This window comes from Culex quinquefasciatus, chromosome 3, assembly GCF_015732765.1.
Source record: "Culex quinquefasciatus strain JHB chromosome 3, VPISU_Cqui_1.0_pri_paternal, whole genome shotgun sequence".
Classification (NCBI taxonomy): Eukaryota; Metazoa; Arthropoda; class Insecta; order Diptera; family Culicidae; genus Culex; species Culex quinquefasciatus.
In genome coordinates, this window is record NC_051863.1 from 121723613 (window position 1) to 121751092 (window position 27480).

The 27480-nt window shown below is 36.3% G+C and overlaps 3 protein-coding genes across 12 annotated transcripts in view; 1 reads left to right on the forward strand and 2 right to left on the reverse strand.

Annotated features, from left to right (window-relative positions):
- On the forward strand, nt 1–20689 carry LOC6037161 (28S ribosomal protein S28, mitochondrial). 4 transcript variants are annotated; one of them, XM_038260572.1, is made up of 4 exons: nt 1–389; nt 450–571; nt 627–815; nt 20673–20689. In XM_038260572.1, exons 1-3 carry the CDS (start codon nt 129–131, stop codon nt 808–810), a joined length of 567 nt encoding a protein of 188 aa, XP_038116500.1. In that variant the 5' UTR covers nt 1–128; the 3' UTR covers nt 811–815; nt 20673–20689. The 4 variants fall into 4 exon arrangements, with proteins under 4 accessions (XP_038116500.1, XP_038116501.1, XP_038116499.1 ...); XM_038260573.1 differs by lacking the exon at nt 20673–20689 and adding an exon at nt 5714–5970; XM_038260571.1 differs by lacking the exon at nt 20673–20689 and adding an exon at nt 5635–5653.
- On the reverse strand, nt 904–2098 carry LOC6037160 (enoyl-CoA delta isomerase 2). The gene has a single exon (XM_001847045.2). It carries the CDS (start codon nt 1738–1740, stop codon nt 955–957), a length of 786 nt encoding a protein of 261 aa, XP_001847097.2. The 5' UTR covers nt 1741–2098; the 3' UTR covers nt 904–954.
- The window catches only part of LOC6037159 (leucine-rich repeat-containing protein 26), a 26123-nt gene continuing 4820 nt past the window's right edge, over nt 6178–27480 (reverse strand). For 5 of the 7 annotated variants that reach the window (XM_038260569.1, XM_038260564.1, XM_038260563.1 and 2 more), the window contains 5 exons: nt 21308–21948; nt 16636–16860; nt 11692–11835; nt 11212–11626; nt 6178–7022 (listed from right to left, as the gene is read on the reverse strand). In XM_038260569.1, the coding sequence (XP_038116497.1) occupies nt 6631–7022; nt 11212–11626; nt 11692–11835; nt 16636–16848 (1164 nt within the window). In that variant the 5' untranslated portion in view covers nt 16849–16860; nt 21308–21948 and the 3' untranslated portion in view covers nt 6178–6630. The remainder of the gene's footprint in view (nt 7023–11211; nt 11627–11691; nt 11836–16635; nt 16861–21307; nt 21949–27480) is intronic. The other 2 variants (XM_038260570.1, XM_038260566.1) reach the window with 1 other exon arrangement.

Here is a 27480-nt window from a genome sequence, read left to right on the forward strand (position 1 = left end):
ATATATCAGAAGAAACGTCAAACCACACCGCGATTACAAAATACTCGCATGTTTACGGTGAACTCTCCGGCTTTCGACGGTTCGGTTCCACTTGATTCTGTGAAAAGTGTCTTCAACTTCACCCCACAATGTCCTCACTGCTCAAATTAGCCCTGTTTCGACCTACCGCTCTCAGTGCATTTACCCGACCCGCAGCGGTTCGTTTCTGCAGTTCCAAAGTGCCTTCGGATGTTTCCAACGCCGTTCAGCTGGAATCCGCTACGCCCGAGGCTAAGCTGGGCGGCTTCGCCAAGGCATTCGAAAAGCACTCCGCACCGCAGACGGACACTGGGGTGGTGGAACCGCCCAAAACGTTTGCCTCCCTGCTGAGGAATTCCAAATTTATGGATGTGAGATTTTTGAGTTGATTTTTAAGGGTTTTTCGACGAATTGGTTTTGTTTAATTTCAGCTTGGAGATCCAGAGAACAAAGTTGTTTCTGGCAAGATCTTCCACGTGGTCGAGGATGACCTGTACATTGACTTTGGCTGGAAGTTCCACTGCGTTTGCACGAGGCCAACCAAGAATGCGGAGTAAGATTTCAGAATTATGTAGCAATGTTAAGCAATTAATTCTTTTCAATTGTAGGGAATACGTCCGGGGTGCCCGCGTGCGGCTACGCATCCGTGACTTGGAGCTGTCCACGCGGTTCATCGGTGCCGACAAGGATTTGACCCTGCTGGAGGCGGACTGTCAGCTGCTCGGGTTGATTTCTTCGCCCACGAGGCAGCAAGGAACGCGTGGTGCCGTGGCCGCAGCAGAAGCAACCTAACCGAAGTAAGTGGGGGACAATTTAGAGAGTGTAAATAGAACTTGAGGAAATGCGAGTGGACACGAGTTAGGATCAAAATGGGATTGAAAGAAAGCCTTTTCCGATAAAATTTATTTTAAAAAACACAAATTTTGGCTGGCGAAATTACATTTTGCTCTTCCGACTCATAAAATTAATAATTGCGTTCATGGCCTCGTCCGTTTGCCAGCGCTTGGACAGAGCCTCGACCTCCCTCTTATTAGCTTCCTCAAGATCGTCCTGCTCAAATCGCGCCATCAGCTGCTTGCTAGCCCGAATTGACCCAATCGGAAGTTCCCCGTAACGAAGAATCCGCGGCCACAGCTTAGTCTCGAACTCTTCCTGCTTGTACAGCTCTGCGACCACGTTGAACCGAAGTGCCTCCGGTGCCGTCATCCGGTGGTTCAGCAGCAGCATCTCCGCTGCCTTGCTGCGTCCCATCAACCGGGGAAAGGTGTACGAGGAGCAACCTTCGGCGCACAGCCCAAGCGCCGTAAACGGAGTGTAGAAATAGGCCCGCTCCTCCATATAAAGAACGTCGCAAAGCATAGCCGTCGTCGCGGAAATGCCGATCGCCGGTCCGTTGATAACTCCGATCAGCAACTTCCCGAACGAGTAGAACGCCCGCATCATCCGCAAAAGATGGTCGTTCGAGCGCTTCATCTTCTGCTCCACGGACTGCTCCGGGTTGGCCATCAACGCACTAATATCATTGCCGGAGCTGTAGAAATCTCCCGCCCCGGTAAGCACCACGACGTGCACTCCGTCATCCCGGTCGGCCGCGTTCAGCTGGTCCGCCAGATCGCCATAGGTCGTAAGGTTGATGGCGTTCTTCTTGCGCTTGTTGTTGATCGTGATCCGGCGGACCGTTCCGAATTGTTCGATCAGGAGGTGGACGGGTTTGGAGGACATTTTGGCGCTTATCTTGACGAAGTCGTTTAATTGCTCTGTTTGCCGCCGCCGGTGTTAACACGATAAGAAGACGAGACGAGTTTGAACTGTGCAAGGGTACAAAGGTCGATGCGCCGTAAAGTGAAGAAAACTTGATCAATTTGCAGATCTTGCACTTGCCACTGGCAGTTTTAACTAAAGTTAAATTTTGTTATCAGTCTCGCAGTAATCTTACAAAAAAAAAAAAAACAATCTCTAAAACTCTGAACAACTGTATCGGAATGCACTTAAGTTCAGTCTGATTAGCTGGATCTAGGTGTGAGCAGCAACTGCAGCCATCAAAACACAGTTCGCCCTCTTCAGTTCAATTTGAGTATTTTTTCTGCCGTTTTCCTTTGTGGCTGATCCAGTTTGAGCTACTTGCTCTTCTTGGTTGCACAGCTCTGCTCACATGGTGGATCGCAAGAGTTGAGATTGGCTTAAAGTTTAGTTTCTGGAAAATTCAAATACATATTAATCTAGCTTAGACCTGATTTTTTTTTTCAATTTATGTTCATTACTGAAATATCAATTTTATATTTTGTGTGATTGGCTGCTTCAAAGCGATTTGTCTTCCTTGAAACCATTTCTTTTTCATGTATCGGTTGGTAACAGAGGGTCCTTTAAAAGAAATGAAACAACAAATCAGGGAAAATGAGGCCAAAAAAGCCTAGTGAGTAGTGAGAGTAACCTAGTTGAATTGGTTGCATGATGGCTTCTGGAGACGGCTAAAAAAAGGGCGCTCATATGGGTATGGCCAGTAAATTGTGAATGTAGAAGGTATTGTTTTGATTCGCAGCATGTTAAACCAACTGTTGTGGATGTACCCAGGGTTACCAGGTCAAAATTCGAAAAATCTAGCAAAGTATCGATTAAAAATCTGGAAAACCCTGGCAGTCAAAAATCTAATCATTCTAAATGGTGAAGAGGAGCTAAGGTATAAATTAATTAAAAAGTGTAGAATTCAGATGGTTCAACTGATTTTATGGCCTTTAAAATAATTTAATTTTCTGATATGAGTAATTCTGCCAAGAATGGGCATTTTTTGTGTAGATTATGTTTTTGTTTATTTTATTTGGGCAAAAACTTGTAATATTATTTGCAATTCTATAAAAAAATAATAGCCAGAACCCGTTTATGTTTGTGGCTAGCCAGCCCTGTGAAGTTTTCCTTTTAATGACGGAACAGGTCACCCTCCACCCCCCGGAATTTCCTGACCAATTTGGTATCTTCGGCAAAATTGTAGGATTGATGAGGACTGTTCAGTCGAGGCCAAGAGGTTCTCCGATAGTGGAAATATCACAAATGTACAAAAAACCGCTACATATGTGACTTTTCCCCTATCGAATGTGGGAGTTAGGTTAGGATTTAGGATGTTCGACAAGACTACTGACGAACGTGACAGAACGTTTATCAAGTTTAGAGGTTTCAACATCAAGACAAGTTATTTCATCTTTCGTTTTTCAGTAATATTTTTTAAATTTCCTTCAGGGTTGGAATGCAAAATTCCTTTGTCTTATTCATTGTTTAGCTTCATTTTTCCAAAATCTCTTACTTTTAAAAATTATTTTAGAGTTCCTTTATTCAGTTTAAGATTTAGATAGATGTAACCGCTCAAGTCATCAAAGTTCTTACCGCTCACACCTACACTAATTTCTTTTAACCTTTTTTTTATTCTTAACTTATTTTTATTAGGTCCGTTTAGGTGCTGTGACCAGGTTAGGGACGGTTCAAAATAATTTAGAATACATAAAAAAAGATTTTCATTTTCCGCCGTATTTGCCGAGCATGTAACTGACGAGTCTCAATTGGTCCACGCGGGTCTGGAACCTGGCGCTGTACTCGCTGAAAATGTGCCGCAGCTCAAAAAAAAAAAATGCCTTCCCGTTTGTAATCATAGTAGGTAGCCAATGTTTTAGGCTAAAACGCTTGTATAGAGGAGAAAATCGTGACGTCAGAAATGAACTCAAATCACTCAAAGTTCATTTTGTGAGTGACTTTAACATTTTGGCCTAGTTTGACAGCTACCTCGTTCCCAGGTTTTCTGTGGGAGAGAAAAGGAGGCGAATACTTTATGAAAATCATACCTGTCAAAATTCCTAGCCTCAAAATTTTGTCGCGAGTTGCTTTTCTCCTCTATACCAAGAATTTTGAAAATTCATCACTTTTTGTTCACTAATTCAAATATCTCGGCTTTGCGTGGACGTAAATTGAATGTTGAAAAAAGCAAAATGATCTCCGTAAAATTTCCTATAAGCTGAAAGCATTTGTTTTGGCTGCAAAATTTTTTGGCTCGTTTTGGGGAGTGATTTTTGATTTTTGTTGGCTAAAAAATACAAATTTTTCTCCCTAAAACTCCCTGCCATGTCCAAACACAAGCTTTTATGGACTATGTCTGTACAGGAATTTGTTCAGGGGACATTAAATTATAACTTGGAGCCCAAGGCGATCAAATTTGAATGACTTTAGTATGATTGTTACTCGCATTTCTGAAAAAAATACTCGAAAAATGCACTTTTTTCTTTCAAGCTCCGCGTTTGAGTTGTAAACCATTTTTGGGAATTTTTTGTTGTATGAAAATTCCTGACATCCTAATCTATCATTCTAGGGGTGAGCACCGAAGATTTGACAACTTTTCATTTTTTGGGACGGCCTAGTACATAAATATAAGCAAAAGGAGGAAGTAAAAAATCACTTGAATATTTAAAAATAGTAGTTTATGCAACAAGTTGCAAAAAGAATTTTTTTTCAGCACGAGTCGTACATTTATCCAACGAGGTTCACCGAGTTGGATAAATACGAAGAGTGCTGAAAAAATCAAGTTTTGCAACGAGTTCCATACAACATTTTTTGCAATTCCAAAAAACACACACTGAGTTAAATTTTAAGTCAAATTTTCATGTATTTTGTCAATAAATCGTTTAAATCAAAACAAATGTTGAAAAGTGTTACTTTTCGAAACAAGTGCTGAAAAGTAGAACTTTTCAGCGTTTATTTTGAAAAGTGTTGCTATTCGATTCTGTTATTTTTGGTACAGAAAAGTAGGCTAGTAAGGCTCGTCATTCAATAATGACAGGAATAGTGAGTAGTTTCACGACGGAATAGAGTTATCTACGTGCGCATGTATTGCGTGTACGTACACAAAAAAAAGTTAGGTTAAAATTTGTACCAGCCAGCAAAACAAATGGTGTGCTAGTGTGTGTGAGATCGGGCTTAGATAGCTCTATAGAGGAAAAAATCGTGACGTCAGAAATAGAGCTATCTAAGCCCGATCTCACGCACACTAGTTTACCATTTGTTTTTGCTGGCGGGTACAAATTTTAACCTAAAAACCCTTCGTGTACAAACACGCAATACATGCGCACGTAGATAACTCGATGAACTCAAATCACTCAAAGTTCATTTTGTGAGTGACTTTAACATTTTGGCCTAGTTTGACAGCTACCTCATTTCCAGGTTTTCGGTGGGAGAAAAAGGAGGCGATTACTTTATGAAAATCATACCTGTCAAAATTCCTAGCCTCAAAGTTTGTCGCGAGTTGCTTTTCTCCTATATTACACAACCACATTTGTTATTATTTTATAAGTTACTACAAGAGGGGAAGGGAAGATAAACAGGTTATATTGATCAAAGGGATAAAACACAAATAGTAACACAACAAACATTCAAAAATATAATGTCATTTTCAAATTTAATTTATGTTTTGGTTTAAGAGTGTTTTTACTCTTAAACCAAAACATAAATTAAATTTGAAAATGACAAAGCAGTGCATGCGAATTAAATAAAATAAATTTAAAATATAAAAAAAGTTTCGTGAATTAACGTTTTTATAACATATACTGAACAATAAAAAAGTTCATAATTTGTTTTGAATAGGTATTAGTTAACTCCGACTCCGACTTCGGGATATTAGTAAGTTTCGACACCGACTCTGACTCCAGCTTATAAAATTTAGCCGACTCCGACTCCAGCTATTCGAGTTTTGACGACCCCGACTCCGACTCCAGGTCTCCAGAAAGACCCGACGCCACCGACTTCGGCTTCGACTCCGACTCCATAGCCCTGACGACCAAAATAGCAAAACAAAACAATATGCCTGGATCCTGGATCATGCTGGTTTGACGTGGAATCGCTGAATATCCTTTTTGTATGAACAGCTGCCGAAATTGTGTACCGACAAAGTTTGACCCAAATAAAAAAAAATCGTCCGAATTCGCAGAGAGTTGCTCAGTTTCGATGTGTTTCGAGTTCAGTGTCTCCATAGTAGTTAAATTTCAAGATTTGAAGACAAAATTTTATTTTCAGAAGTTAAAATTTATAGTTGCTAGTCTTAAATTTGTGTTCTTTGGTCTGTTGATTTCAGTCTTGGTATTTGCGCTAAAGGAACATTTCGGCATCGAAAATGAATAATTACTTATATATTTTGTATTTGTTTTTAATTCCATCACATTCATTCGTAAACTGTAATTAAACAAACTCTTTCATTTCTATCATTATGGCAAATTTCAATAGATTTTCTTTGGCTCTTGGCAAAGCTAGGCGTCATTTGTAGCGTTTAGTTCTGATACTAGTAACTAAAAAGTAGAATTTAAATGAGGACTCGGTGTAGAAGAAGTTTAAATCTATCTCTGAAACTTAATCACAACATAACATAGCTGCCCGTACAACAACACACGACTTATCACCTAAACATTTACTAAGCGTCCGTTCTGAGTTTGATTGTGATGCTCGACTTTTTCTAAGCTCTAATATTTGCACTATTTACAATTGCTTTTTCGGCTTTTCCTTATTATCTAGCTTCTTTTTAGTCTTGTCTTGCTTGGCAAACCGTTTCAAACCTCTGCCAGGAAAAAATCTCAAATCTCATCCGACTCAATCACAATTCTCGATAAGCTTGTCTCGCGTTCCGTTTTCGACGATCGGTTTTTCGTCCTCGTCTTTCGTGTCTCCGTCGGACGATGGTTCCATTATCCGTTGGATGGGTTGACCGTTGGACATTGGGCCTCGCTGCTGCTGTTGTTGCTTTTTGAGCGCCCTTCGAGTTTTGCTGTTGCGGTTGTGCACGTAGTATAAAACTGAGCAGAACAGCAAAATGCAGCCCAGCACGGCCAGGGCAATCCAGAACCAGGCAGCTTTGGCTTTGGCGTTCAGTTTGCGTGATTGCAGGACCTCCATGCACTGCAGGAAGGGTGCTGCTGGGGAGGATAGTTTGGTCTCGTTGGATTCGTTGCTGCTGCTCCTATCCGAGGTGCAGGACTTTTGTTCTGAAATGTGAAATTTGAGTTTAAAAAACCTGAATCCAGTAGAATTGGGATCAATTTGACATTTTTTTTCAGAGAATTTGTATTTTTTAGAGGCAGGGTTAGGTTGTAGAGGGTTAAGAATTTTGAGAAAAAAGGGACACGGAAAAAATCACCGCATTTTTTATCTTACTTTTTATTGTTAAAAGAGCCATTAAACTACCGCAAACAAACCAACAAACTCGCGTTTGACAGTTTGCCTAACTCGCAAACTTGTTTGCGGCAAACTCTCAAACAAGGCAAAATGTATGCAGGCTGACGTTTGTACAAACAAATCCAGGCAAACAAACAAAGCAGACAAACTGGCAAACTGTCAAAAAGTGCGAGTTTGTTTGTTTGTTTGCCGTAGTGTAATAGCTCCTCAAGAGTTGGATTCCCAAAATACGTATTTAAAATTTTGGATTGTTTTTAAAAGTTTAAGGGCATCAAAAAGGCATCTTTTACGCTATAGTTTAGGATGGTGTAAAATCTGTTAGCGGAGATATATTCTTTTTGAATAATAATTGTGATTTTAGGAAATCATCTAAAAAATTGTATTTTTTTCTAAATTTGATCTTAATTTGTAACAGATCTTACTCAGGATGTAAGCATTTTAAGGTTTTTTTTTAATGCTCAGCTTTAGGGGCCATCCATAAACCACGTGGACAACTAAGGGGGTTGCCGATTGTCCACGCTCCATACAAAAAGATTTTATTTGTATGGAAATTGTCCACGATGGGGGTTGCGATTCCCAAAAAAGTGTCCACGTGGTTTGTGGATGGTCCCATTAAGCAAATTAAAAAATACTCATACAAGAAAGAAATAATAAAAAAGGCTCAGAAAATTTCCAACAATTTCTATTTTGACTTAGTTGACCAGACTGCTGAAATAAAGTCTTTAAAAGTTTCAATTTTCTGAAAAATAGGTTTGTCTCAGTGGATGACCTTCAATGTTAAAAAATAAACTTTTGTGTCTGCTCTTTTCTTTAAAGAATAATTTAAAAAGCTAGCCCATCCTTTGAAAATGTTCTTTATTAGTGGTTTAGCCCTTTGCAATAGTTTCAATAGTTTTCAAAATATCAAAAGTTGGAAAAAGAAGCTTTTTTAGATAATAACACAGAGAAAACTAGTTTTTCACCAAATGTATATCAACAAAGTAAAAAACAAACTTGTAGAAATTGTCTCGGGGTTTCGCAATAGGGACCTTTTTGGTGAAACTCAGAAAACCACATTTTTGTAGTTTTGTTTTTAAATGTCCAATACACCAATTTTTCATGTTTGCTCTTTAACAATTAAATAAGTTTTGTTTACCTTCAAAAAACATTGTTTTCTGTTTGTGTCCCATTTCAAAGTTGTAAAAGCAAATTTATTAGAAATTTTTCGACTTTGAACGTACTTTTAAATTTGGTCTAGCTTTAACATTTAAAAATCACATTTAGATGGTAATTACTTGGAAACGGTATATTTAATTTAAATTATTCAAAATTGTATTGTACATTTTTTTTCGAATTCTCCCTAACTAAACAGTACCTGTCCGGTAACTATGTGTAATTGTAAAACTTGGCTGTTTTTTAACTGGGGCCACTTAAGCAGACGAACGTAAACAAATTGTAAGGGTGGTTCGTGGATGCAGAATTAAGTTTATTAATTTAAAAAAATCGTTTTTATTTGAATGGAATTTCAAGTCACATTTCTGGAGTTTTTTTTTAAAAGATCCAATAAACCAAATATCTAGTTTTTTTTGCTTTTTGGGTGTTGTTGAAACCGCCTTGATTCAGAAGTGTTAAAAAACCCAAAAAGCAAAAACTGAAAATTTGGTTTATTGGACCTTTAAAAAAAACTACAGATTTGAAGGATTCTTGAAAACTTAGCTCTGAAAAAAAAAATTGAATAACTTTTTATTTGTATATTTTATTAAAAAAATATTATGCTTTGGTGGTCCTCTTGTTTACTTGCGTTCAGCCCAGTAATATCAAATAAGTACTGTACTTGTACTGTAAATCGTTCAGAGAATTAGTTCTCAAGATACACAGTGCATTTACATAGCGTTTTTGTATGACGTGTAAACGTGTATGCACTGTTTATTTTTTAGTTGATTGAACAGGATTGAACAACCCTTTCAGGCCTGAATTTTTCTGAGCTGTGTTAATCTAAAATGTTGGTATAAGTAGTTAAATTTTTACTGGACTAAACAGAAACAGGCATAAAAAATTACATTTCATTATTGGACGTTCTGGGTTGGAGGACCCAAGTGTCCTGTAATACAGATCTTGGAGTCTACCGCCGTAACAACAAGATTCACCAAAGTTTCTGAATATGGTTCATATTCAGTTATGACCCTGGTCCCTTTGGCAGCACTATGAGTTATTTGGATCACTTTTGAGATGTTCTAGGTCCTCCAAAGTGTCCAAGTTTACGATTATGGTTCATATTCTGTGATATCCATGGGACCCTCACTGAATATGAATCATAATCGAAAACTTTATAGAATCGTGCTTATACGGCGGTAGTCTCCAAGATCTGTATTCCAGGACACTTTGGAGGACTCAGAACATCTCAAAAGTGATCCAAATAGCTCAGAGTGCTGCCAAAGGGTCCCAGGGACATAACTGGATATGAACCATAATCGGAAACTTTGAAGAATCGTGCTTATACGGCGGTAGACTCCAAGACCTGTATTCTAGGACACTTTGGAGGACCCAGAACATCCTAAAAGTGATACACATAGCTCAGAGTGTTGCCAAAAGGTCCCAGGGACATTATTGAGTATGAACCATAATCGGAAACTTTGTAGAATCTTGTTGTTACGGCGGTAGACTCCAAGATCTGTATTCCAGGACACTTTGGAGGACCCAGAACATCTCAAAAGTGATCCAAATAGCTCAGAGTGTTGCCAAAAGGTCCCAGGGACATTATTGAGTATGAACCATAATCGGAAACTTTGTAGAATCTTGTTGTTACGGCGGTAGACTCCAAGATCTGTATTTCAGGACACTTTGGAGGACCCAGAACATCTCAAAAGTGATCCAAATAGCTCAGAGTGCTGCCAAAGGGTCCCAGGGACATAACTGAATATGAACCATAATCGGAATCTTGATAGAATCGTGTTGTTACGGTGGTAGACTCTAAGAGCTGTATTTCAGGACACTTTGGAGGACCTAGATCATCACAAAGGAGATCCAAAGGGATCGAAGTGGTGCCAAATGGTCGCGAGGATGTGGCTGGTAGTAACTAAACTTCATTTGCCTGGAAAAATCGTTGTTAGCTTGATTATTATTCATTTTTTTATGTTTCCAAATTTCAGGTTTTCAGGATGTTCTAGGTCGTCAAAAAGGCCTCTAACAACCACTCAAACATTTTTTCCTAGGTAGAGAAACTCATAAATTACAACTTTGCTGAACAATGTTGTATGTTTTGAGCACTGTGTGATTTTATACAACCGAATTACGGTATGGGTCATATATGACCCATTAGGCCTGAAAGGGTTAAATTTTGACGAATTGACGATGTTTTTTAAAGGGACTGAAGAATCGGCCAATAGTTGACCCATTAAGGTATATGAGCAATTCTCTACGAAAACGGTATTTTTTTAATTTTAATTTTTCTATTTTTTTATTCTGGCTGAAATTCTGTATCTTTTGGAGGATATTTTGGATCGATTTGGTGTCTTCGGCAAAGTTGTATGTATGGATAAGGACTACACTGGAAAAAAATATACACGTAATTTCTTTTTGGTAGTTTTAAATTTAATTTTTTGTCACTAAATTTTGATTTGCAAAAAAAAACACTGATTTTATTTTTTTTATTTTTTGATTTCTTTTAGGGATGCCCCCAAACGCCAACTTTTCAGAAATTTTCAGGTTGTGTAAAAAAATTGACCGAGCTATGTATTTTTGAATCAATACTGATTTTTTTTTTTGAAAAAAATCGAAATATTGGTCGAACAAATTTTTCAACTTCATTTTTCGATGTAAAATGGAATTTGCAATCAAAAAGTACTTTTTTGAAATTTTGATAAAGTCAATATCTCAGCAACTAATGGTCCAACTTTAATGTTAAAATACGAATTTTACCGATCTTTTCGAAAACAATATTTTAATTTTTTTAAATCAAGACTAACATTTCAAAAGGGTCAATCATTCAATATTTAGGGACACGTTAGTGTACAAACTTACCCGACGAATACATCGGCAAGCAGTGCATGTTGCTGTTCAGCACCATAACCCGCCGCCGTTCCAGCTGCACCGTAATCTCCTGGCAGGCACACTGCTCCGCCCGCGTGTCGTTCATGTCCAGCTTGCGGAGGTTGCACAGCGGTGCAAACTGCTCAACCGTCAGGTCGGCCATCGGATTGATCGAAATGTTCAGCATCCAGAGGTCCGGCAGAATGCCAAAATCAGGCAATCGGTTCAGCCTACAATCGGCCAAGCTGATGATTTGCAGCGGTGCCCGGATGGGGAGTTCTAGCTGCAAAGGATTTGCGTCCGAGAAGGCGAGATTGTTGTGCGCCACGTACAGATTCCTGAGGAGTGGCATCTGGAACAGCTCCGGCGGAATCGTCGTGAGGGCGTTGCTGGACAGATCGATGGCCTGAGGATGAGAGAGTTGGATTATTCACGAGATTTTTGCTACAATTTTTGCAACTCGTGACAAACCTCCAAATTAGTCATCACGCTGAACGTTCCTGGCTCGACGAATTGGACCATGTTCTCGAACAGATACAGATACTGGATGTCGGAGTAGCGCGCGAATGATTGCCGGGTGAGGTCACGGATGCGGTTGAAGCTGAGATCAAAAATCTGTAAAAAAAAATAAGAAAATTGTACACAAAACCTGTGAAAACGAATCGTATAAGTTAACACCACGTGGTACGCTTGCGTTCATTGTTAACCCAGTTTTTGTTTACTCTACTAATCTCCTCCCATTTGCTACTAGAAGTTCACAGCTCAAGAATGCTTTTGTTAGTGCGTAGAGTTAACTTCTAAACTGTGAGATGAAATATTTCGAGTTATTCACTTCTCGAGAAGTGATGCTTCTTGCTTTCATCCCCAGTCGTCATACAGAATGAAGGAACGAGGTGATTAACTTAATTGATTTAAATTGGTTTGAGTTCGTATACACAGTTCTCTGTGAGAATAAGTTTTCATTTTCAAACACATTTTATGATCCGCGATTTGCGCTTTACTTTACTAGTTTTAATTTCCGGGGAAAATAGGCCACGCTCTGAACTTGAACTAGTGAAATGGTTTTCCCTTTTTCGACCCAGCTTATGAAGAAATGTTTATGTAATTAAATTAGCGTACATGTGGTTAGTCCGTAACGGTAAACATGGGTGTGTTTAGTTTGTTGCTCAACATTGTGGCTTTGGCTGACTGCCTTCTGCGGAAGCTGCGGTTCAAACCGACTCATACCAAAAGTAAAGTGAACCGCGTCAATCTTCGGCGGAATTCAGGATGAGCCTGGATTATTTTAATTGATTTACCGTGGTTTTGTAAACATTGACGGCTTGTTGATATCAATAAAGTTTCGATGAGATTGGGGGGTTGGATTTAAAATACATGCAATGTGATTCGAGGGATTTCGACATGTCCGACAATTCGAGTCAACAGATCATCTCTGCCAACTCACACTAAATCGTAAAAATTTCCCGACCCCTCTTCGATTTGCGTGAACCTATATCCAAATGAGTAATTTTGGTCGCTGATCACAAATCCGAGGACTCCTGGCATTTTTGAACAAGCGAAAAATACGATTTTTTCATTAATTTGCAGCCTGAAATGGTGATGATATGGAATTCTAAAATTTCATGTTTTTTCTAACTGCAATGCTCCACAAACTCGTACAGTATACAATTACAATTTTTTATGGATAAAATACAAACAAAAATAATGCTGAAAGAAGAGGTAAGGCAACATTTGTCCCAAATAATGTTTATAAGACTTTCGAAGTATTTATTCTTAACATTATACAGTATGTAAAAAAAGTATTTACACCCCTTGGGCACTATGCACATTTTGTGATGAAACATGTAAAAAATTTAAAGTTTGACATTAACCTAGTACAACGTTTTGTTCAGAAACTCATGCCAAACATTTTGCTACAAAAAGCTCATGAAAAGATGATTTCTATAAAAAGTTATATAACAAATACTATTACGAAAATAAAAAAGGTGCAAAAAAAGTTTGTACACTCTTCGAAAAATTAACATAAATAATGTTATTCGTTGACAAATCACCATTAATCCAGTCTCTTAACTTCAAATAGGGATCCTTGACTGATTAAAAAAATAATTTGGATTGAATATAAAGTTTATTAACTACTTAGTATAAAAGTTTATATAACTCTGGAAATTCTATATAAAACTTATCTAAACTTAATTTTGCAAACTTTTAATTCAAATAAATGTCAATATATTACCATAGAATTGCTAAATAAACATTTTGGAGTGTGTATAACATCGTTTTGGGGGTATTTGTATCGATAGAATAGATTTTTCGTTGGAATTTCGTACCAACCCGGAATTACGTCGTCGGAAAATTCGCCGGCATTTGAACCGGTCCACAATTCACAAGTCAACCTATGTGGCATCAGAAAGGGCATAACATTTCCGATCTTTTGATACCCATACATCCAGGTTTTCTATAAAACCCACGTTTTTAAATACCTAAGCAAAAACGTTATTATGGTTACGTTTGAGCAACCTGCCAAAAATGTATGGAATTTCGTAATTTTTGTTCTCCTGGATCAAACTTACTTTTTGCTTGTTTGTTACCTCTATTTATTAAATATTGTTAAAACCTTTATCTACTTCATAAATTACTATCTTTCTTTTACTATTGATTGTATGTTTCCTTCACTGTCCATTGTTTTCAATCTTCACCTTTTTCTTAAGCAAGTGAGGTTCGAGCCCTTACTCAATTTATGGAATGATAAAAGGATTAACACAAATATTACTATTGTACTTTTGAAAAACTTTTCTAAAATGGTTTAAAATATTGTAACAACACACCGCGACAGAAGAAATAGCAACAAATTAACACGACTCAACAATAGGGAAGATTTCAGGAGAAAACAATACACAGTAAATAGCAATTAGTTTTTGAATTCGAACTAAAAATATAACAGTTTTTGCTTTAATCAAAGTTGATAGGCACACTACACACAAAAAAATATTTCTGAATGTTGCATCATTTATGATGTAATGCAATTTTTCTAATAAATCATCATGTTTTGTATTGTTCCATTGCAGGTAACTTGCCTTGAACATTTTAGAGCAATTTTGCCAACATGAAACTTTAATAAACAAAAGTTATATTAAAAAGTATTTAAATTTTGTAAAATTCGTATATTTATACCAAATAACTTTGTATTTTTGGTTAAATGAAGTTAAAACTCTATAAATATGCCAAAAATCACTTTTAATTCATGTTTTGAAAGATTTCCATAAATTTTGAAAAGTTTAATGAAGAAAAATCAAAGTGTCTCATTGTTACCCATGAGCTGCAATGAGTGGGGAACAATCAGACAGTCCTGTATACTGGGTATATTCTAAATTTTGGCCAAACCTAATGAAAGGACATTGTAGCCCAACTCAATCCCTATGGAACGTCGAAAGAAATTTGAAGAAATATTAGTTTTGGTGTAAATGGCAGCCTACGAGCGAAAAAAGTATTTTTTGTCCAAAATTTACTTTTACACCCCAGAATCAAACATTAATGAATAACTTTGTAAGGGAGCGTCCATAACCAAAGCCACTATTATGGCAGACGTGTATCCAGTAGATACACCTTTCCCCCAAATATGAACCTGATTGGTTGAAACTACGACTTGTGAAAGCCATTTTATCATTGTTCCCCGTGTCTCATTGATGACTACTCTACCCTACTTACATCAAACCCTACGTAATGTACCACCCCCCTGCCGAGTTAAAATGCGTAACCGGAAAAGAAGGTGTGCATGCCTGGCACGAACACTCAAAGCGTGTTCTAGCGTGTTGCTCGTACTGACTCAGAGCAAGGGTGAGATGTAGGTGTACGGGCAGTGCGTGTTCATCGGGAACCTAGTGCATAAGATCGGTCAAGGCCCGTTCTTACACTGAAAATTGCGAAAATTGCGAATTGCGAACATTAGATGTTGCAAAGTGTAATTAAATTAACCTGTAATTTTGAACTGACGATATCTTGGCAAACTATTGGTCCGATGTACAGTTCATTCTTTTCATTCAAAATAATTTCAAAATTTTAACATCAAACTTTAGTTTTGAAAAGGTCTACAACTGAATAATTTTCCTAATTTCGTAGTTCAGACAAAATTATATACTTTTTAAATATTTATATTGGAAAAATCAGACAATTTCGCAAAAGTTTATTTTTTAAAATTGAAAATCGGACCAATCGATTCCGAGATATCGTCAGTTGAAAATTACAGGTAACACTTTGATGCCCGTGTGCTCTCTAGTAATAATTAGATAAGAATCTCAGCAAGCTTAGTACAAGAGAGCACACCGGCATCGACTTGGGAAATCTAATTTTCATCGATTTGAATCCTTTGTGAAGCTGTAACAGTCTAAAAAAATTGTCCGGGTTTTCGATATTTTCAAAACATCACGATTTTTTCAAAAATTCATATCTCCTAAACCAGATTTGCACCTTCACGTACTATGGCTCAGACAATGTATTTTTTAGTCCCCTTAAACATATCAAAACATTTCGGAAATAAAAAATACCTATTTTTCCGAAAAGTCCTAATCATAATCTAAAACTTTGCCGAAAACACCAAAATCGATCAAAAAATCCCTTCTCAAAACACATAATTTTGTTTATACCTAACAGTAGCTATTAAACTTGAAAACGGAACATTTTATCAATATATTGAAAAGTACTTTTCGATTTAAGATTCGATTACGATTTAAAATTATATTTTTAATAATTTGTTTGTCCAGGTTTTCGATGCTTAAAAAACACGTTTGAAAATCTCGAAAAAATGCGAAATCGTAAAGAACCACTCAATGCTTATTTTTAATAATTGTTTTGGCCACAAATAATTTTTAATTGCGTTTATGTAAGGATGATGTTGTTATGATGTTAGGATGTATTTTTCCCGCAGAGTTGTAGATTCAATCTTTTAAAAAATTCAAGCATATTTATAGTTAATTCGGCATGTGCATCACTTAACCCACATTGACTGCAAATTAGACTTGTTGCCAGTATCATTTTCATCTTACGACGAGCATACTATTGTAAACAAAATTTAATTTTTATTGCTATTTCGATTGATAAATTTTTGCGGCTAGCAAACGCACGCTGACATTCAAAATCATCTGTTTTCGCTCGTTCTCGCTGGCGGCAAACGGCAAGAACCTTCCACCATTGATGGGCCCCAATTGACCCCTTGTACAACGCTTAATTGAACAATTGCCACGACACTGCCCGCGTGGCTGAGTAGGAAAATATTCTTCAACGCTCCATTTTAGCATCAAAACGTGGGTTTGGCACTCTTCTGAATGATCTTTTGATCTTCCCCACATATCGAATTGAGATATTTTGGCCTAAATGCAAAACCACGTGATGATCAGCCCCATTGAGCTGTCACTCGCTTACCTGCAAATTACTCTTCAACGTCTGGGGGATCTGCTTGAGGCCCAGATTTGCGCAGTTGTAGCCGACCATCTTGTAGGTTCGTTCCTGCAGGCAACGCTGCGGCTTGTCCATTTCGGTTGCCAGCGTCGCGATTCCGGTTGTGCAGCTAAGGGTTAGCGTTAGCACCACCCCTAGCGTTAGCAGCGCGTGATTTTCAAATTTTCGGCGAGTCATCGTGGCCGGTGGCTGGAAATAGGAAACGGAGGTCGTGAAAATGCGGGAAAACTGGTAATTGCGGGGCTTTGCTATCAATGGCAATTGTGTAACAGATTCACCGGGGGACGTCTAATCATTATTAAATTACTGACTGGTGATAAGGTGGTCGTTTAACTAGGTGCACGTTTTGTGTAGTTTTACACTGAGAGCGTGGAAATCTCGTCAAGCCGAGAGATGGAATGATTGACAGACATTAAACGCGAGTGAGATGGGGATGAGTTTGGGATGTTTTCATTTGCTATGACAATTCAGATGACTTCCCCCTCTCGTTATCAGTGTCGTTTATCAGGCGTGTGATGGGTTCTATAGAGTTGACGTAGTGATGCAAAAGGCTGGTTTAATTATTGCACTGTTGGTGATGAGCTGCTGGGAATCTGATTTGTCTTGTATTTTGTAAACATTACTCATCATACTATGTGCTGTGCTGTTTTTCCTTCTTGTGAAAGTAGTAATATTTTGCGCTGCGTTTTTTAAAATGTTACTTCCTCACATCGTCGTGCTTGTGACGCTTGGGTTGAGAGAGCCATTTTGTGTAGCATTCAAAGCCTTACTTTTTGCCTTCACAGATCCCTAAAATTCGATTTAAATCCGAAAACCCCCGTGCAATGTTGACACTCCTCATATGTAGTTCCTATAAATATCGTGCTATTTCGACATACCCTGCAAGTGCGACTACTGGCCGAATGGAATTTTGTCAATAGCAGTTTTGTCTTAATTGCATGCTGTCTGCATTTTGCAGAGCAGCGAGTCAGACGTGCTTCCCTTAAGGCTCTGAAAGGCATCATTCCCGATCGGCCATTTAGCGGCCATTCAAATCTTGATTCAGAATAGTGAATTTTCTACAGTTCTAAAGTTTATTGGTGTTCTGATAATTCACATGAATACGAACAAAACTGCATCATTAACTCAATATTGATGAAATTACATATGGGACGGACTTGATTTGAGCGGCAGAACCGTTCGTTGTTTACTCGTTCTAGTGATTTTGAATATTTTTGTTTTGTTTTGAGTTTTAAGTAAGGATTAGTTGTTGATGTGTTTTTTTTTATCCAAATGTATTTTATTCAGTACAAAAATGTAAAATAATTGGATGTAAATAAAATTAATGTGAAGAGTTATTAATAAAACGAAAAGTACAACAAGGATGAAGTGCATTAAGACATACAACTTGAAATGAAAAGAAATGTAAGAAAGTTCAATAAAGATAAATTTAATTGTTTTTTTTTCTTCGCAGCATTTCACGGTGTTTACCTAATTTCACGTCCAATTGAAATTTTGTGGAATAAATAAATTTTGCTAAAATTATTAAATATTTGTTAAAAATTATAAAAATGATGATTTGTTCATCATTATTTTTAATACATTTTACAAAGAGTTGCATATAACGTGAGGCAAATAAAAAAATGAATATTTTGGATTTAAATTAAGTTTTTTATTAAATTAGTTGAACATACAATTTCATACAAATTTTATTCGCTTTGCGCCAATTGTGGGCTTAACCATTCGCTCCCAAATTTTGTGGAGGTTGTTTGGGACCCTAAAAGAGACCCGAAAAATGTATTGCTGATTGGATTTTTATCATTTTTAATTTTCCTATATAACTAGATTCCACCCACAATACGTGTTGAAATCAAATTTACTAAGCATTTTGTCATCTGTGAAGATAATGATTTGAGCAAATTAAATTTCTATAATCTTAGAAAAATTTAAATAGCCAAATCATAAATAAGCTGACGCCAACTCTGCAAAATGTCAAACAATTAAACAAATATTTTTTTTCCAAAAAGTAATTTGTGTCAGAGGATTTATTTTTGTTTATGTTGAACTACTGCTACTACTGACTACTGACACTTTGCTGTAACATAATAATTTAAAAATGAAACATTTATTTCAAGCATGTTCCAATGTTTTGACTTTCTTACAAAAGAAAGGTTTAAGGTTTGCTTTTGGAAAAACTCTTTTCTCAGAAATATTAAAAAAAAGTCGTGCACGATGGGGAGTCGTCCCAGAAAAAATCCTATTATTCAAATGACGGTTTTTAAGCGCTCTTTCGATTGAATTTTGGCCCGAAACCCGGAACTCAAGGCCTGATTTTTGAAAGCTCTTTTTCTGAAATACTTGTGCGATGTCTGTATCCGCTCTTTAAAATTTGTGTCTTCCATCATTGGAAAACCGCTCGTAGAACACACAATTTATATATTTCAGATTTGTAGCCGTGGGGCCGGCTCGTTCTCGCTAAAAAGATCGACAAGTCGTCAAGTCAATGCATAAACACCAGCACATTTACGCTTGCGCGTTTAACGCTGCGCGTGAAAGTGTTCTTTCTGGCTTCTCATAATAGGGGAAATTCTTAAAAAAAAGTCAGGAAAAAGTCGGGAATTCTAAAATCGGAAATTGTCAATTCATTTTTTTGCATTAAAATGAAAAATAACAATCAGAAATGGTTTTTGATCGTGTTTTAACGTTGTACATACAAATTTACATATGGCTTTAGGTCCCTATTCTCCAAACAAACTTTGGGAAAAACCATTCGATCCTGTCTAAATATTTTTGAAAAATTCAAACTGCACGTGTTTCTGGGAACCCCAAACTTCATGCGTCTTCTCGAGTTGAGCCTGCGAAGAACTTTTGTTGGTCGTGTTATCAGTATAGAGAATTTGCAGCAAAGCTAAAAGACACATGCCGCCACCTATGAACAAATAGCGTAAACCTATGATTTTTCGAAAAAATGTGTTTTTACCTTCAAAATCAACATTTTTTTGAACTTATGCCGGATTCGGATGAGAAAAATTATTTCCAACAATTTGGTGTATAACTTTACAATATTTGTTTGATTTTTCTATGAGAAAACTGGAAATTTAGAAAAAGATAGTAATTTGGACTATTTGGCAAGAAAGTTTGTCAAAAATCAATGAAAATTGTTGAATATACGTTAACACATCTGTTATCATTTATATAACTGTTTATTTCTTTGATATTTGAGCATAGAGCATGAGCATGAGAGACCACCCATGGTTGTCCTTCTCCGTTGCTGAACAGGACCGTAATATCCTATCAGCACAAGCGATCATACGCTTCAACGATCTAGTGATGTTTCCCTAATCAACAGCATGCATGAATGCGTTGAAAAGATAAAACATCAAGATCATCAAAACTAGAGCTGCTGTAGATAGGTAATAGTCATTGGCCACCAACGGCGCCCGCCATGTCAGTTTGTAGATCTCGAGGGGATGGGACGGGAATGTTAGTTAGCACAGGCTGCTACCAAGGGTGGGTTCTATACGATATCCACACCCCCGCGTGTGCCGGAAAACTACTTCTACTTGGGATTTTGTTAGTAGGGAAGGGTAATGGTCAGGATTGTTTATTTATTTATTTTTTTATTTGTTTATTTCTTTGATATTTACGGGGAAACTCATTATTTCGTGTTCCAAAACATGTTTTTTAAAGAAATAGTTCACAAATTTTTGCGCGCCCAAAAAAATATGTTCATTATTTTAAAGCCAAAAAAATTTTCGTCTTTTGCAACTAGTTTCATTAAGATTGATGCAGGGAATCATGAGAAATAAGCGATTTTGTTCTTCTATCCAGCAGAAAGGAATACGATTTTGGCAAGCAACCCCATTTTGGCGCCACCTACATTTGAAACACAGTCGCGCTGCAAAACCTCAATAGTATTTGCATAATTTCCCAAATTTAAGAAACATTAAAAATGTAATTAAAATTTAATTGCTTTGCATATACATAAATTTGAATAACTTTTTTTATATTTATATTTACAGAATTCCACAACATTCCATCGCCGTTTCAAGGTAAGCAAAATCAACAACTTGTCTCATTTCCAATCACCAAACAGTGCAAAAAACGAGCTTCAATTACAACCATTGTGAGAAAGTTCATTAGCACTTCATTACAAACACGCCCGAGTCCCACAATGAGTCCAACCTTTTTTCTAAATTCAAGCTTCAAAGCCTTTAAACCAGTATTGTTTACAAGAATGCTCACGTTCACATTAAAAACATAATGCTCCGCATGTTAAATAACTCGTCAACAGTGGGACGGCGCATCAATAGAGTCAACCATGCTTGACAAAATCGTATCGGTTCGATTTTTACAATGGACTTCCAGAACAGCTTATGAAACTGCAATTTGTTTCGGCTGTCTGAATGAATCAAGAACGCGCCTCAATTGGCTTTAGTGTGTGGTGCAGTTATATAGGTCAGCGAAGGGTTCGAACTGGGTGATGATCGTTGGTGCAGTGAAAAGTCGATGATTTCAGAAAAAGTCATATTAGATCAAAGTCAAACCATCAGAGTTTAACTGTATTGTGCTTCAATGGAGTCGCATGGTACTCTAGTTGCTGAATTGAAAGCTAAGGCCGGTATGTAATCAGAGTTCGAGTCAATGTTTAACTCACCTGTGCGGCTGCTAAGTACTTTTCAATCACGACCAGATTTAATCGCCAGCTAGTCTAGCTCCGTTTCCGTTCCGACTCAAAACTAAACTAGTCTCCGGTGGGTGCTGCTGAGCGCTCTAATTGAATCTTCTCGCAATTAAACCCACCTAATTGTGTTATGATGCTGGGGTTTAGAGCGGGTCTAGTGTTACACAGCACCAGTAGCAGTTACAGTTTAATTAGTGGCTCGGTTTGGGCTGTAATTATCAATCCGCGGCCACTATCACATTTCCAGTGGTGCGTTGAAACGATCAGTTTCACTTGGCCTCAACAGTTTTCCCCTATTTATTTTGCTCAAATTTCACACCTCTTTTCACGCTCAATTTAATCGCACAATTCACAAATTTCACATACCAACACCTTTTCCGATTCGACGTTTCCCGTCCAAAAAGTCGATCAGACACGCGTGGACATTCGGAGTAAACAAGGCAGGCCGTTTCACCGGAAATGTCAATTTAATTTTTCAATTTGACCGCGGATTGGGACGTGGAGCCGTCGTGACTTTGGGTGACTTTGAGGGCAAGATGCTGGGCGGACTTTTTGGTGTCTTAGTTGCTTGAAGATAAGTCGCAGTTTGGGCAGTTTTGAGGCGTGTTTCATATCTGCAAAATATGATCGAAAGAAAAAAAAAGATACTTTTAAGGTTAGGTTGACCGTTGGCGAAACGCTGCTTTGCTCTGTAAAAGCATCATCGTTTGCTTTAATTGATTTAATTCCCTTTAATTGAGCAAAATATGCTGCAACGTTGAGACACAATGCTGTTCGTACTATATGTGGTTAGTTAGTAGATTGATGCTAACTTGGTTTGGGGATGCTGCAGCATCGCGTTGAAACGGGGAAGCTCGGCGACTATTGTTGGACTGGTTTGCGATGGATTCTACAGTTCTAGTGGGTTGCACATATGATTGGTCGGTCGGAATTTTGTATTGTATCGTATTTCGTGTCGTCTGCTGCTGATAGAACGAGGATTTGTGAAGCTTTGATAAGATTGAGTGTCATAAATTTAATCGAGAGTTACTGCTGACGAATAGCAGTAAATCTGGGCTGGAGAAACTGATACAGGCTTATGATAAAAGTTTTGGTGTGTTGTACTTTATTACTCGTTGCACTGGGATTAAATTTTACTTTTTGCAATTCCGTCGTGAAACTACTTACTTTTCCTGTCATTCTTGAACGACGAAATAGCCTACTTTTCTGTACCAAAAATAAAAGAATCGAATAGCAACACTTTTCAAAATAAATGCTGAAAAGTTCTACTTTTCAGCACTGAAATGGGTGCTGAAAAGTTGAACTTTTCAGCACTTGTTTCGAAAAGTAACACTTTTCAACATTTTTTTTGATTTAAACGATTTATTGACAAAATACAAGAAAATTTGACTTAAAATTTCACTCAATGGGTGTTTTCGGAATTGCAAAAAATGTTGTATGGAACTCGTTGCAAAACTTGATTTTTTCAGCACTCGACGTATTTATCCAACTCGGTGAACCTCGTTGGATAAATGTACGACTCGTGCTGAAAAAATCCTCTTTTTGCAACTTGTTGCATAAACTACTATTTTAAAGAATATATGATTTTTTTTTCAAATTGTTACCAAAACATCTTTTTTTCATTTTGTGGTTGTATTTCAGCAACCAGAGGTCTACATTTTTTTACCTCATTTTTTTTCATTTACCTCTAAACCAAACCAATCTGATAAAAATCCAAAAAAACAATAAAAAAAAAAGAAATTAACTGTGTAATTGTGTTAATTGTGTAATTTAGCAAAAAAAATTAAAATTACTATTTTAAAGCAAAATAAAAAACGAATATTACATTCCATTAAATTGCTTTACACATACATAACAACAGTTTGCTGCTCAATGCATTCTTAAAATATTTTGTTTTCATTTATTGTTTAAAAATTCTAAATATGTAAAAAAAACCTATTAGATCCCCTTTGCTTCAAAATATAGAAAAAGGTGACACAATGAATTTATGACCATCTACAACAAAACTCCGGCTGTAGGCGGGTTTCGATCTAAAAAAATGACATCTTTATAGGAAAAAACGCGAAAAATACTCACAAAATTAATTTAAAAGAATGGAACCGTATTCAAACCACTATTTAGGAAAAAATGACTGTAATTTATAGAATAGGCGCAATACTATCAGAAATATACAAAAACTAAACATGACAAAATTAAATTAAAAAAGAGCGAAACATTTAAGAAAAAAAAAAATAAATCAAGAGAAATTAAGTTTTTTACAAAGCTGCTCAAACCCACTGAGAATTTTGGCTCGAGTCTCGAGTTGATCTGGCTCGAGATCGAGCCTGAATCACGAAAGAATCAATGTCAACGAATTTTGAATTGGGTAATTCTCCGCCAACTCACACAGCAGTTGTCCCGACCCCTCTTCGATTTGCGTGAAACTTTGTTCTAAGGGGTAACTTTTGTCCCTGATCACGAATCCAAGGACTGTTTTTTGATATCTTGTGACGGAGGGGCGGTACGACCCCTTCCATTTTTGAACATGCGAAAAAAGAGGTGTTTTTCAATAATTTGCAGCCTGAAACGGTGATGAGATAGAAATTTCGCGTCAAAGGGACTTTTATGTAAAATTAGACGCCCGATTTGATGGCGTACTCAGAATTCCGAAAAACGTATTTTTCATCGAAAAAAACACTATTTTTTTTTAAAATTCTCCCATTTTCCGTTACTCGACTGTAAAAAAATTTGGAACATGTCATTTTATGGGAAATTTAATGTACTTTTCGAATCTACATTGACCCAGAAGGGTCTTTTTTCATTTAGAACAACATTTTTCATTTTAAAATTTCGTGTTTTTCTAACTTTGTAGGGTTATTTTTTAGAGTGTAACAATGTTCTACAAAGTTGTAGAGCAGACAATTACAAAAAAATTGATATATAGACATAAGGGGTTTGCTTATAAACATCACGAGTTATCGCGATTTTACGAAAAAAAGTTTTGAAAAAGTTGGTCGTCACCGATCATGGCCGTTCATGGTCACCTGCGACAGACACGGACGACGAAACAAAGAGAAACGCAAAAAGTAACTTTTTCAAAACTTTTTTTCGCAAAATCGCGATAACTCGTGATGTTTATAAGCAAACCCTTTATGTCTGTATATCAAAATTTTTGTAATTGTCTGCTCTAATAACCCTTCTGAGTCAATGTAGATTCGAAAAGCACATTAAATTTCCCAAAAAATGAAATGTTCCAAAATTTTTTACAGTCGAGTCACGGAAAATGGGAGAATTTTTAAAACTTTTTTAGTGTTTTTTTCGATGAAAAATACGTTTTTTCGGAATCCTGAGTACGCCATCAAATCGGGCGTCTAATTTTACATAAAAATCCCTTTGACACAAATTTTCTATCTCATCACCGTTTCAGGCTGCAAATTATTGAAAAACACCTCTTTTTCCGCCCCTCCGTCACGAGATATCAAAAAACGGACCTCGGAATCGTGATCAGGGACAAAAGTTACCCCTTAGGACAAAGTTTCACGCAAATCGAAAAGGGGTCGGGGCGGGGCAACTTTTCCCGATTTCGTGTGAGTTGGTAGAGAATCACCCAATTGTAATCTTAGACATTTTTCTTGAAAATTGAAAACAGTGTTTTCGATTTTTAAAAAGTTTACTTCAAAACTAAGCAAATTGTTCACGAATATTCGGAATCAACTTAATGTTTACAAATTTGACATAATAGATTCTGCTCACAAGATTTCTATCCGTGCTAACAATAATTTTACAAGTTTTTTTTTCAATGGAAGTTCAAATGTTTAGCAAAAAAATCCATTGATTTATAAGGGAATTTTAAAAATGAGAGACACAATTTTCAAACATAATTTGCATTGACCTTATCATATTAATAAATCGTAGCAAATTGATAATGAATTCTTAATTAAAAAGGATTGATAAAAACTAAAAAAAGGGCGTCCAATTTTTTTTCCCGGGAGAAAAAATTCCCTGGAATTCCAGGGATTTCCCGAAAAAAATAATTTCCCGTTTCCGAAATTCAAGCGGTAGTATACATTTTCTTAACTTTTTGGCATTTTTTTCTCTAAATTAAGTTTGCCAAAAAAATAATAATGATAAAACTCAATTTTATTTTATTTAATTCTATTCACCGTTCTTATTGAACTTACCAGTTCGTTTGAAAATTTCATTTAAGGGTTTGATTTCACAACTAAGAACAAAACTAGCTTATTTTAGTTTGTATGGAAATTCTGTGCACACTTGTGACACGTAGTACAATTTTACTTTCGAAACACACTTGTCTTTCAGATTTTTGTTTTCATAATTTATTGTATCTTTGAACTGGTGTAACCAAATTAGTTGAAACTTGGAGCGTTTGGTAAGATAGTATACGAACCGATTGCTCTATCATTCAAAGTTTGGCTCTATCATTCATAGTTTTGAAACTATTTACCAACAAACTTTAAAAATCGATTTTCTCGAAAAGTACTAAATGGTCGTTGTCACAAGATATCACACTACTGACGAATTGGCAGAGAACTAGAGCGACCAAGGGCACAAGAGGTTTAACCATGAAGCTAGTATTTTTTTGTTATGAAAATTATCTTTACCGAAATATCTTATTAGGCTGAATCATTCAAAATCACTAGAAAACAGCTTCGTTTTTATATAAAGGTGCCCATAAAATGCAATCATATCTATTTATTCATGAGCCCAAACCAGTAAGAATTGTTCTGGAAAAAAATATTTGGCATTGAAACATTTTTTTGGTTTATTTCAACTTATAATAATATTATTATTTTTATTTTCTCAATTCTCATTCTTTCAAAATTTTCAAACCAAGACCAACATTTTAAAAAGGCGTAATATTGAATGTTTGGCCCTTTTGAAATGTTAGTCTTGGTTTAAAAATTGAAAATATTTTTTTTCGAAAAGATCGCAAAATTTCACGAAAGTTTCATATTTTAACATTGAAAATCAGACTATTAGTTGCTGAGATATCGACATTATAAAATGGTGTGTTGTTTGGGTGGGACTTAGAAAACATCAATTTTCCTGTTTTTAAACCTTTGCATGGCAATATTTCAGCAACTAAAGGTCGTATCAACTTAGTTAAAAAATGCAAAATATAGAGAATTTTCTCAGCCTTTCAAAAATATTTTTTTAAAGGTGGGCAACCATGTGCACTAATTTAAAAAAATGAAAAACTTCGACTATTTTCAAAAAAGTCACCTATAAATGGATTTAACTTAAAAACGGTGCACTTTATCAAAATTTCACTAAAGTACTTTTTGATTGCAAATTTAATTTTAAATCGAAAAACGAAGTTGAAAAATTTTTGCGACCAATTTTTCGATTTTTTCAAAAAATCAGTATTGATTCAAAAATTTATAACTCACTTAAAGATTTTTTGCACAACCTGGAAATTTCTGAAATGTTGGCATTTGATGTCCTCTAAAACATATCAAAAAATAAAAAAAATAAAAATAGAGATTTTTTGCAAATCAAGTTTTAGTGACAAAAAGTTAAATAAAAATTTTTTTTACCCTGTATCGTTTTTTTTTCAGTGTAGTCCATATCCACCTACAACTTTGCCGAAGACACCAAATCGATGAAAAAATTCCTTCAAAAGATACAGATTTTTGAATTTTCATACATCATTTTTGTATGGACAGCTGCCAAATTTGTATGGAAAATTATATGGACAAACTAATGATGCAAAATTGCTTCTTTGGGCATAACATAAGTTTCAGTCGGATTAAAAAATACAAAAATTAAAATTTAAGAAAAAAGACCAATTTCGTAGAGAATTGCTCCTTATTTTGCCCATTTATGTTGCTTTTTTGCTGTAAAATATCAATCAGAACCAAGATCGGAATAATTTTCGATAAATTTAAATTTTCGCGAGAATTCCCGTCATTTCCCGGGAAAATTGTTAAATATTTCCCGTTACCCGGGAATTTCGTAACCCCGGGAAATTGGACGCTCTACTAAAAAAGATACACATATGGAGTGCCTTAACAAGAGAAAATATAAACGGAAAAGATGAGGCAACTTTTTTGACCCCTTAACAACTAGACTGTGCCCTATTTAGTATCGATAACTAGGATAAAACCTTAGACGAATGTTTTTAAGATAACGAAAATTAATATTTT